At 34.6% G+C, this 13,085-nt stretch overlaps 1 protein-coding gene across 1 annotated transcript in view; it reads left to right on the top strand.

The window, feature by feature from the left end:
• The window catches only part of DNAH6 (dynein axonemal heavy chain 6), a 233,739-nt gene that overhangs the window by 20,517 nt on the left and 200,137 nt on the right, over window positions 1–13,085 (top strand). The window contains exons 5-10 of the mRNA XM_025050893.1: window positions 435–702; window positions 6,373–6,507; window positions 6,612–6,711; window positions 7,389–7,506; window positions 8,658–8,826; window positions 11,036–11,152. Coding sequence (XP_024906661.1) covers window positions 435–702; window positions 6,373–6,507; window positions 6,612–6,711; window positions 7,389–7,506; window positions 8,658–8,826; window positions 11,036–11,152 — 907 coding nt within the window. The remainder of the gene's footprint in view (window positions 1–434; window positions 703–6,372; window positions 6,508–6,611; window positions 6,712–7,388; window positions 7,507–8,657; window positions 8,827–11,035; window positions 11,153–13,085) is intronic.

Here is a 13,085-nt window from a genome sequence, read left to right on the forward strand (position 1 = left end):
TATTTTTAGCTGGGTCTTAATTCTAAACTTATTAAATTCATATTTTCTTGCTTTGATCTTATAATTCTATCAATGTGGTTAATGTAAAACTTTTACACTATTACTATTGAATAGTTTATAAAGAGTTAATAATAAATAAAAACTTATTTCCAGGTAGATTTCATATAGGGCTACTATGTTTTAAAAATCTATAATTGATTTGTTTTTGTAAAAACCTTTAAGAGCTATAATAAGTCCAATTGTTGTTAAAAAGCATCTCCCCTCCTTTCCTTGAGTAATTTATTCAATCTAAAAGTAGTTTGTCGGAATTTTTAAAAATTTTAAATATTTGTTTTCCAGAAATGTTTTATCTCTTTAAAACAAAAAGTAATGTAATTGCTTAATTTTGTATTGAATACTTTATTCACTTGTCCTGAATTTTTATTTGTTCACAGAGTTGTAAGTTATGAGAACATCAATAAAAATGACTACTATACTATTAGCAAAAATGCAATAACACACATTTATAATGACGACATTGAATTTATTGAAATTGATCGATGGGAACAGGAATATCTATATCACAGAGAACTCATTAAGATTCCTATATTTTCACTTTTCCGGAAATGGAAAGCTTTTAATGTATGGAAGAAGAATGTGCGCTCCAAGAAAATCAGCGGATGTCGAAAATCTCTACAAAATAATTTGTTCATTGTCAATCATGTATGTATTTATTAATCATATTTTAAAAGAATTATTCACAGAAAAATAGTGTGGATCTGTTATAGGTGTTGATATAGATTGTTCCTGAAATAGAGTATTTCATCTTTTTAAGAGAATTCACAATTTTCCTCCTTTAAGTGTCTGGCAGTCTAGGAGAGTTTCTACATTTAACTAGGGTTGCAAAATGCAAAAGTATGAGAGTTGCACAGGTCCCCTTTGATTAGATGCAGCCTTAGAGGTTAGGATTCATGACTCTCTTTGTTGACGATCAGGAAAGTTGTATGTCCTTTTGAGCAGAGTAGACTGGAGGTAACCCCTATTACTCCTCTTATCTTTGAGACACTTTGGACTTTATGGTCCAAAATAATTTGGGGGCTGTTTTCATAGGCCAGTACCTCCCAATGTATCATATGTTTTCCTTTACCTTGGATTCAGACAGTAGGGAAAACTTAATATGTACTTTGGAGGATGGGGTAATTCTGGGAAAAGTTACTGTTAAAGAATGTGTAGCCATATTTAAAATCTCTACGCACTCACTGATTTCAACTTATGTTAGAGTTCTATTTGGCCCCTGGGTTGAACTGGAATTACCATCAGTGTCATGCTCAGAGTACTGGATTCTCGGCTGTCTATTTCTATGACACTGAGTCACCACCCTCTCAAATCAGAAGCCTCAAGTTTGCTTTTTACTGGTCATTTGCTTTTCATATAATAATCTGAAAGATTATTATCAAAACGACAGTCAAACAATAAAGGAACTTTAAAGGCTAAATAGATACTAGTGCAAAACAAATATATAAGTTGTACCATCTCGGTCATCCATTCTTTTAAGCATTCTGAGTTGTGGAAAATATTCTAATCCTTCCTGATATCAAACATAACCCCTAGACATCTCATTTCATGAAGGATCCATCAATCATTTGAACCTGTTTTACTACCTTTTTACCACCTTTCATCTTTTACCATGTCTTGGACACTATACATTTCATAAATTTGCTACTTGGTATATAAAATAGTTCTTCCTATATTTGTCTCTAAAGTTACCTCTATCAATCCTTAAGGCTTGTTCTCTTGTTTTATGTGCTGAGAGTTATCATTTTCTCTGTCTACCATTCATACCAATAGTGTTTTGTCCTTAATAATATCTTTCTAGCAGACTATTAAGTTCTCATCCTTTTAATCTTAAATTGACCTAACTAACAGACTTATTGTGTTGGCTTAAATATCTATTAGATGTTATAATTACCCACACACTTAACCACTAGTTTTATATTTACAATTGGTTAATTGTGTACATGGGGGATGGGAGTGCTGGTTCCCCTACCCTGAGTTAAAGAGAAATGTGAAGCTGCCCTTAAAATTTTCCTTTTTATGAATTTTTTGGTTATCAGTCTTATTAGCACCTGTGCCTACATTTCCTCATTTTAACTTTATTGAAATGTAATTCATGTACTGTATAATTCACCCATTTAAAGTATACAATTTAGTGGTTTTAGTATAGTCCCAAAGTGATTAATCCCTTGAATTTCCACATGAACTTTAAGATAGGCTTGTCAATTTCTGCAAAAAGCCAGTTGAGATTTTGATAGGGATTGCTTTAAACTTGTAGATCATTTTTGAAACTGTTGTCATTTTAACAGTATTATCTTTTCTGGTCCATGAACATACAATGCCTTTCCATATATTTAGATCTTGAATATTTTCAACACTGTTTTGTAGTTTTCAGAGTATATGTTTGGTACTCCTTTAGCTAACTTTATTCCTAAATATTTTGTTCTTTTTGATACTATTGTAAGTGGAATTGTTTTTCTTAAATTTCATTTTAGATTTTTTATTTTATATATAGTACATGTATAGAATATATAAATAGTATATGTAATTAATTTGAATGTTCCTTTGTAATTAAAATCCTTTGTAATTAAAATATAGCAATATAACTTATTTTTTATAAAGAGCCTATTTCCTGAAGGCTTCCAGAATTAATTATTGACTCTAATAGTCAGGTTTGTGTGTGTATGTGTGTGTGTGTGTGGTGTGTGTTTGCGCACATGTGCGTATTCCTTAGGATACCCTAAACAAGTATATGTTATCTACAACTAAATACAGTTTTACTCCTCCTTTCCAATATAGATGGCTTGTATTTCATTTTCTTGCCTAAATTCCTAATTAGAACATTCTGTTAAATTGAAGTCGTAGAGCAGAAATACTTGTCTTATTCCTGATCTTAGAGGGAAAGCTTAAGTCGCACATGGGCATATTCCTTAGGATACTCTAAACAAGTATATGTTATCTACAACTAAATACAGTTTTACTCCTCCTTTCCAATATAGATGGCTTGTATTTCATTTTCTTGCCTAAATTCCTAATTAGAACATTCTGTTAAATTGAAGTCGTAGAGCAGAAATACTTGTCTTATTCCTGATCTTAGAGGGAAAGCTTAAGTATGATGTTATGAGGAAGTTCCTTTCTACTCCAAGTTGTTGAATGTTTTTATCATGAAGCCATTATGATGCTGTCAAATGCTTTTTTCTGCATCTATTGATATTTTCATGTAATTTTTGCCCTTTATTCTATTGGTATGATTTATTACAATAATTGATTTTCAGATATTAAACCAACCTTGCACTCTGGGATAAATCATATTTGGTCATTGTGTATAATCCTTTTTATATATTTCTAGATTTGGTTTGCTAGCATTTTGTTGAGGATATGTATATTCATAAGGAAGATTGGTCTACAGTTTTGTTTTTGTTCCCTTGGGATATTTGTCTGGTTCTGTTATCAGGATAATACTGGCTTTATAGAATGAGCTGGGAAATATGCCCTCTTCTGTTTTATGAAAGAGTTTATGAAGCATTAGCATTAATATTTTTTAAATGTTTGGTGGAATTCATCAATGAAGCCATCTGGGACTATGCCTAGTTTTTTTAAGTGTCTTCTACTCTCCTACATTTCCAGGTTTCACTTTTCTCTGGACTGAAGTGTATATTTAGTATTAATTTTTCAATGTTATCTAATGTTGCACATGATTTTAACCTGCTAGATACTTGATGATTTTGCAGGTTTCTAATAATGTGTAATTTTGTTGTATGTGATACTTTCAGGCAATTTTGTTATTTTTCACATTCACTCAAGTACTGTCACTCATTTGTTTTAATTTGAATGTCCCTTTGTAATTAAGTTCCTTTCATTTTTTATTTTTAGTCAGTCATTGCTTTGCAGACAAACCACTCTTAATTTCATAGGTTTACATAACTGTTCCTCCACTTATGAAGGAATGTCCCTTTTGCTGTAGCCCTTTCTGTACTAGGTCAGAAATGTACATGAGAAACTTGAGCCCAGAGCCTCTGAGTGGGCCAAGACCTACAGCTCCAGTGGGTTCTCTAAGTGCTAAATTATACAGAGCACCCAGATGTTCTGATGACTCGGGTTAGGCAAATTACAGGTTTGATGCCATAGTGAAAGCAAGACTAGCAAATCTAAAGGGTTCCTGCATTCTAACCAAAAATAGTACCTCTGCATGACCCTGATTTTCATAGATTTTTTTATAGCATATGCAGCTTTTCTGCACTTATCCTCCAAAGTCTCTAATGTTTCCTCATAGGCTTTCTGACCTAGTCACCAATTCCCAGATGAATAACATTGATTTTCCGTCTCTGAATTATTGACACTTATTTCCAGTGCAATTGACAAAAATTCAATTTAAATGAGCTTCAACAATAATAACAAACAAACGCTCGTGTAATAAAGAAATTCAGGGCGTGAATGAATACCCTTATGCCTGGATGAATATAGAAGTTCAAATAATATCTTGTTATCTTTATTTTTTCCTTTTTCTATCTTTCAGTTCTATATTTCTGTCTCTGTTTCATTCTCTGTTGGGCTCTTAGAATGAGCACCACTTGTAGCTTTAGTTACTGCTGACTCTTTTAATGAAAAGAGAATATCTCTTACTAGAGATGCTGGAGAGAACACTTCTTGGCTCAGGTTGGCTACATGCCCAATCCTGAACCAGTCACTGCACAGCTAGTAGTACTCTGATAAGATAAGGCTGGATATGTGCCTATTCCTAATTCCTGTGATAAAGAAAGTGAGGTGTCATCCTTATCAAAACCATATGGGAATGAGTTTTCCAAAAGAAAGAGGGATTCTATCACCAGAAGAATTGTAGGTAGGTCAGAGAAAGTGTCCTGGGCAGCAAAAATTATAGCTACTGCAGTCTTTTACATATCAAAAACCACCATCAAGGTGACAAATTCTCCTTTACAGTCCTGTTAATAACTTAAAATGGGGCTTAATCCATTTCTCCTTCAATGGGCACTGTTAATATAACAGCCCAAAAGTGAACCACTTAATCCAGATCCGTCTGAAAATTACTAACAGCAGAAACAACCCGGAGGGGTACAAAACACCTTTAATCTCTTTTCTATTCACAACAGCTTTCACATCTGTCCTTTATGCTGACAGCCAGATGTTTAGGTTAAGCTAAAGTAATTTCTTAGGTTATATATTTTTTCTTCCAAAAAATTCCCTACTGTCAAACTCTCACTTTTTAGAAGACCATCAATGTCAGTTCTGCTTTAGAACTTGGATTCCTCTACTGAATGGAACTTATATTTTTGTTTCAAGGACTGTCTCCAGAGTACTCTGAACTTTCTTGTTTCACTGCCCCATCCTTACTCTTATACTCAAGTTAGTTTATTTAGTATCTTATTTCATTTCACAGACTCAGCCTCTAAACTTTTGCTTCCTTTTTATTATGCAAATTTCCCTATGAGATTAACCTTAAAGACTATATGACTTCCTAGGTGTTTTCTCACAAAATTGTCTTCATTTAGGACTCTACTAATTATACCTTCCCTTTATTTGTATGTAGAATTAATAAAGCACTAACTGGTCTATATAACTGTTGTTTGTCCTATTTTGGAAGCTCCTAGAAAAGTATAGAACACATAAACCAGTGTCCTACATAAATAAATTAATGTTAACTTTAGATAATGTAACTGCTCTTCCTTTGATTAGATTAGAAGTCAGAATGAATGGCCTTGGAATATTCTTAGAACATGTGCTTTTGAAGCCAACAGCCTACAACTCATTTATGATGGTGGTATGGAGAACATTAAGTTAATATAATATAGCAGAATTTCACAAATACATCCACTATTCTCCAGCTCACCTTGCAAGACAGGTTTTTAATAGTGACCGAATTTTCTTTTCAGCAACTTTATACCCAGTGGAAATTTAAAGTTAAATTTGTCTCTGTTCTATGTCATAGCCTCTTAGATCAATAGATGAGCCCCTCCATTATCATAGTGACTAGACATTGTAGTCTTAAAGGTGACACCAAGAATCTTTTAGTAGCCATTGGACAAATCTAGTGAAATTTAAGATTTGCCAAGTACTCTGTTCCTTGCCCTCAATTTCATAGCTAAAAGACATATTCAAAATGAAAAGAAAGAAATTTAGACAAATGAAATCTGGTAATTCAAAGAGTAAATTTAGAACAACATTTCAGAAGTGTTCCTGTTTAATATATGCACTCGTAGTTGTGGCTAAAGTTCACATAGCTATTTATTTTTCTTAATAAACATCCTTGCTTTCCAAATACCTTTATACTTTTAAAAGATGGGTTTTTTAACTAAATAATGATATATTCCTATTTTCTTTTAGTATTTGCGACCAGCTCTTCTTAAAATAAATGAACTGTGTTATCAATTGAGTTTTATGGGGCTTTGCCATATTGAAAAAGGTCACACCTACACCCTGCAAGAATTTAAGGCCGCACAAGTCATACGGCTGGCAGAGGTAAAGAATTTTGTCTCAAGATTTTTTTCTATTATTAGTTTCAAGATTTTTTTCTATTATTGCTACTTTAGTACCACTAACTATACATCTCGTTAATGTCTTAGGTGACCCAGCGCCTAGAAGAATTTCGAAATGAGGCAAAAGGCGTGGTCAGGAAGGCATGTCTCATTTCTCTGCGTGCTGCAGGATTTATTCCTGATGAGTGTATGTATAAGGGTAGGAAGGGGAAAAAACTTTAATAGGTCAGAAGTGATGGCTTTTTAAAATATTAATTTTTTACTTTTCTTAAGTTTAAATAATTATCCTGTTTTTTCAATTCTTCCAAACTTGCTTGCTAGATTATAAATTCAATGTATATTTTAAAAGAACAAAAACAGTCAATAGTGCATTTTCCTTGCATTACCCCTGTTCGTGTATAGTATTTCTAAATTGGTTACAGAATCTTTATTTCACAAGCATTTTATAGTGGACTCAGAGCCTCTGTGCTTAAAGACATGTCCAACCTACAAGAACAAGCAATAGGTTTGTTAAAATTAAGGGACTGAGTGGATCTCAGGATCGGCCCCACCTGGCATGGACTTTAAAAGAAAACTAAAATGCAGGTGGAAAATGAGGGTAAATATGTTTCTGGGGAAGAGATGGCATGGCACACCGATTGAATCCTGTTAAAAAGAATGTCAATAAACTGTCTACAGTCTTTTGTTGAGTTGAAATTCTTTGATGTGAAATTCTTTAGATAACTGGAGTGTTTTCTAGAGTTTGAAATACCTCATGTACCAAGGTATTTTGTTGTTTTTGAAGAATTTTACTTGTCTTTTAATCCATATTGGAAAAAATGGAATATTTACATAATTCTTGATGTTGTCTTCTGCTATTCTTAGATTACGGTAAAGTGCCAGAGAGTGGAGGTCTCTTGGACTTGTCTGCTTATGCAGACTCTGAGAAAATGACATACACAGAGCAGGCCAGCAAAAGGCATCACTGTGTAAGGCTGACATGGTAAGTGATCATTCTTTTTTTTAAGAAAAATTGGGGCATCCATCATTCTCAAGTTTTATTAAAAGTTAAAACCTTTATCGTAGAATTCACTAATAGTGATGAGGGATTTAGAGGATATGGTAACCTGAATGCATACCCCGGAAGCCTGCCCCTCCAATGCCCACCCCACCCCACCCCGCCCCCCACCAAAGAAAGCAGCTGCTGGGAATGGTGAGCTGGTGGAGAGTGGAGGGCATGTCCAAGGCCAAGAACTCCTCTTTGATCTCTACAGCTTTGTTTCCCTCCAGCTCTGCCTGGAGTAGGATAGATACGAAATCAGGCACACAGAGATTTGTACACAGCTTCATTGCCCCACATTCTAAAGCCTCATTACTGCAGATAACTCTTGCAAACAAAATTGCCAAGCATTACCTGAAATGTTTGTGGTAGTATGAAACACTGATTATTGTTACTCAGTGCTCATTAACTTAGCTCAACTTTTACAGCTGTCTATTTAATAAATCTTAATGGTGCATCAGTTTATATATGAGATAATATGATCATAATGTCTGTGTCACAACAGAAGTCAGTGAAGCAGTCCCTAAGGCCACCATTTGTAAGCCTACAGGTACCAGAGGCTCCTTGGGCTCCACTTAACCAGAATAAATGGTTATTTTAAGTGTCTTGCTGACTCAGCCTGCATTCTAAGTACTCAAGTAAGGAAACATAAAATGTGCATCTTTGGGTTAGTAATTGCCATAAAAGAACATTTATCCAATAGCAAATATGTCACACAGTTACCTTTAGAATGTAAGTTATAGATAATGTATATTTAATGATTTCTTTTTTAAAGCATCTTTAAAAAATCTTATGGCCCTTTTGTCTGGATGAGCTAGGTGCTTTTTCCTTAACAAATATATTGCTCACTAATATCCTATTGAATAGTTAGAACACCTAACTAAATTGATGCTATATATTTGAATATACTTGTTTTTTAAAATGAAAAATGTCCAAGAACAACTTTTCTGGACAATAAATCTCTGATACTGTAATATAAATGGAAATTAAAAGAGAAATTATGATATTTTAAATTTTAAATATTTGCTTTAGAGTCACTTTCAAAAATATGTAGTGAATATAGAAAACTGAAGCTGTATTTTTTTCTTTTCAAGCTTTATTCGTCTAAATGACTATCTAATTGAGAACACAATGCACGTCCTAACAGTAAATTCCGTTAACTCTCTTTTGAATTATCTCACTGACAAGCTGAAACGAACACCTTCAGCAAATGTCATTCAGAAATGGATTACTGAAGAGAAGTCTGAAGTCACTGATAAAAAGGTATATTCAGACAAAAATTAAGAAAATTCATTGGTTAGCATTTATTGGGTGCTTACTGTGCACTATGGATTATGCTATTTTCTGTGTACTGAAAAAATGGGAGAAATGCTAGAGAATTTCACGGTATAATCAAAGCCTACCATATGCATATGAAATGGCAGAATGACAATCAGCATACCAACAAATATCTAATAATAAAGCATCCACTGTGCTAAATGTTGCTGTCTCTCTCATAGGAATTTGCTAAAGATTATTTATGTGTTCATTTGACAATTATTTCTTAAGTACCCATCCTATCATTGGGTGTACCAATCCGTACATTGGGTGTTGGGTATGTAGTGATGAAAAGCATAAATAGGATCCTTGTTCCCAAAAAACTTGTAGTTTGGGGTCATCATGGGCATTAACTGGCAGAGAGAAGCAGGGAAGGTGGTATAAATGGAAGAGATAAGCAATGGTTTAGAAGTTAGAAGAAGCAAATCATGGAAGCAAGCCTTTGTGCTTTGACTGGATTGCCTCTTGGGAGGAAGGTCATCTTAGAAACACAGAGTAATTTGAGATGTTTGAGATGTAGGGATACAAATTTGACTGTGTATTCTAGCATAGCTAAGAGAAATCATATTATCTCATATCCACATTTCCCAATAAGCTTTCCCTGACTCCAATCTGGATAATAGCTTCATGCTGGATACCTAAAAACATTGCAAAACATGCTTACCTGGTATTAGCTAGCTTCTTAACCTCCATATTTTAACTTCCTTCCCAGGAAACCCAACCATCCAGTTTAAGGACTAATGTTCTTTGCTATAGTTTCCTTTTAATCCAAAAGATGAATTTTAGTTGCATACTCCTTTTCATTACTTCTTCTCCACCCATATTCTCAATTCCTCCTTTTTCTAAATACTATCACATTTAAAAAGTAATATTTATTTTTCTAATTATAAAAGTAATATATGCTTAGAGCAGAAAATTTGAAAAACACAGAAATATACAAAGAAAAGCATCCTCTGCTCTCCGAAGATAACTATTTCCAAGGGGAAAATGGATATTATACTTTACTTAATGCTTTATCACCTGCTTTTTCTATTTAGCAATATGTTATGAAAAATCTCCCAAGGCAATATCATATAATATTCTCACATAGAAATGTGCTATACATCTTGTAAATAACAATAAATAATTTTCTAATATTGATCACTTTCTCACTACTACAAATACTGATGCAAAGAACATTCTTGTCTGTACATTTTTCACACATCTCTGATTCTTCCCCTTAGAAGAGATTCTTAGCTGTGGAATTGTTGGGTCAGAAATATGTTCACTCGCTAAGGCTTTGATGCATAACTGTCCAGAAAGTTTTGTGTCAATTTACAACCTTCCTAGCAATGTTTGATAATGAGCATTTACCCACATACACACTAGATAGTATCATTCATTTTTACCTTTGTCAATCTGATGGATGTAAAGTAATATATCACCGCTTTTTAATGTTATAGTTCTTTTATTGCTGCCCCAGTGCAGGGATAAGAACATAGGTGTGGTAATCAGAAAGATCTGTGTCTGCCTCTTACTTACCAGTGTGTCCTGGATGAAATGTCTTACCTTTTTCAGATTCTGTTTTCTCATGAGATTAATAATGATACCAGCCACATATGGTTGGTGTGGAATTTATATGACTGCTTAGCACTCCCTGACACACAGTAAATAATAAATGTTATTAATGAATAAACTATCTCGAGGAAGAGAAAGAGGAGAGGGTTGATTAATCCTTTGTATATTCCTTTTAAGAAATGTCAGGTTATGCCCTTGGCCTATTTTTCTCTTTAAGTACATTTCTACTTATGTATTAATTATTATATTATGATTATATAGTTCTATTGAGTATATCAATTATATTTCTATTTATATATTATCAACCTCCTATCTGCTATATACGTCACTGATACATTTTTCCAGTTTGTTGCTTGCCTTTCCATTTTATTTATAGTGTTTTTTCAAAGAGCGATGTTTTACATTGTTATGCAGTTTTTCAATATCTGCCTTTGTTTTTAAATTTCTATGGTAATAATCTTTGAAAGGCATGCCAACATTATAAAATCAACTAATTGTCTAAGCTTAAGTTTATGTGCCTCTTGTAATAATACAGAGATCTTCTGTTTAACACTCTGATACTCGTATCTTTATAACACTGCAAATGTGCTCATTCCAGGGGCCCTCTGTGACGGAAAAGCAGGAAGACGATGAATCTCTCATCCCCATGTTCCTCACAGAACTGATTTTGACAGTCCAGTCACTACTCTTCGAGCCTTCTGTGGAGGACTTTCTGGTGTGTGTTTCTTCATGTACCATCCATATATAAGCACTTTTTTGGTAAATGAAGCAACTGTTTACTATCAAATGTTGGCAGTGTTGCTGTTGTCACTCCTCCAAAATGATCATTAGAAAAAGAGAAAGCTTTGTTCTGTGCACAGTATTACATCTGCATAAAAACTATCTACAGTTTAGCAAATTTCCTTTAACTCGGGACATATCAGGGGCTTGGTAGGGATACCAACAAGAGAATATATTCTATACAAAATTTAGAATTGATTATAGGCCTCTCTCAATATGAGCCCAAGAAATCACTGTTATAAGTACTATTTTTGGAAATCTTTTTAAGTATGCTGCATCTAAGAAAATGTTGTTTTAGCTATCTATTGCTATGTAATAAATTACCACAAATTTGTCAGCTTAAAAAAACAATCATTTACTATCTCACAGTTTCTGTGAGTCAGGAGTCTGGACACTGTTTAGCTCACCCTCTGCCTCAGGGCCCCTCGAAGCGCCTTTCAGGCATTGGCTGGGATGAGGTCTCCTCACAGGTTACCTGGAAAAGGATCCACTTCCAAGTTTCCTCAGGTGGTTGGAAAAATTTCTCTTTATGCAGCTGTAAGGCTGAAGTCCCTGTTTTCTTGAGCATTGTCAGCTGGAGGCCACCCTCTGATCCTAGAAAGCACCTGTAGCTTCTTGCCTTGTGGCCAATTCTGTTAGCAGTTTACAATATGGGTCTTTGTTTCTTCAAGACCAACTGGAGAATCTCCTTCTGGAAGGGCCCAATCCCTCCTTTAATGGCTTTCACTTGATTCAGTCAGGTCTACTCATATAATCACTTTTTTGATGAACTCAATGTCAAATAACTGATTTGAGCCTTTAATTATATCTGCAAAATCTCTTCAATGTTCCATATAATGTAACCTAATCATAGGAGTGGCAGCCCATCATATTCACAGCCCCCGTCCCCATACTCAGGAGGAGGGGGCTAACAGGGCGTGTACACCAGAGGGAGGGAATCTTGGAGCCATCGTGGAATTCTGCCTTCCACATTTGTGTACATGCAGAAATTAGTAAACCAATTGGAGTCTATATTTTCTGTTGTTGGCTGGCATATTGTGGCACAAAAACACTAGTAATCAGGCTCTCTAGATTCTAAACTTCGCTTTACAATTAATAAGCAATTTGGCCTTGGGAAACCACTTACCTCTCTGGGGTTAAGTTTATGCATCTGTAAGATGAGAAAGCAGTTGAGTTTTAAGGTTACTTCCAATACCAGCAGTCTATGATTCTGTAACTTATCAGATGGGCTATTTTAGAATATTTACAAGGACAAGCAGACTACTGAGGTCTCTGTGGTTGGAGCCTCACTAAGGAGGCTCCACACCAAGAGGCACTGGACTTTTATGTTTCCTTCTGGCTAGAAGATTCCTGTCCTTCACCTGGAAGGCAGGTGCCCTTGTGAAGCAGCTGACACAAGAAGATGCTCTCCAACAGCAGCTGGCTGTTCTCCTTTAGCCTCAAGTGACAGGCCTGGGAAACCTTGACACCTTCCCTATTTCCTACTGTACGACCTTACTCCCCACATGGTATTTTTAATTTTTACATGTAAAGTTGTAGGCCAAGCTCTGGGCACAATCAGCATGTACAAGTGTTCACAACATACATAAGATCTTACTTCATGTAACTCCAAATTAGTCAACTACAGTATAAACAGGACTGTCACTCATGAATTTTCTCATTTTTCTCACTATTATTTTGGTCATTAACCTTAACATGCATTCCTATTTAGTTTTCCAAACACACACACACACACATATGGAGCTTAGTCTAAAGGAAAATATGCCTAAGTCTTGACATCTTACATTGTTCTTGCTTGGGTTACCTATGGCTTCCTAATACCTGATCTAATATTTTTCAATTTTTTTCCTGTTGTGTTTGACTCCACA

The sequence above is a fragment of the Pteropus alecto genome, unplaced genomic scaffold (genome assembly GCF_000325575.1).
Source record: "Pteropus alecto unplaced genomic scaffold, ASM32557v1 scaffold117, whole genome shotgun sequence".
Classification (NCBI taxonomy): domain Eukaryota; kingdom Metazoa; phylum Chordata; class Mammalia; order Chiroptera; family Pteropodidae; genus Pteropus; species Pteropus alecto.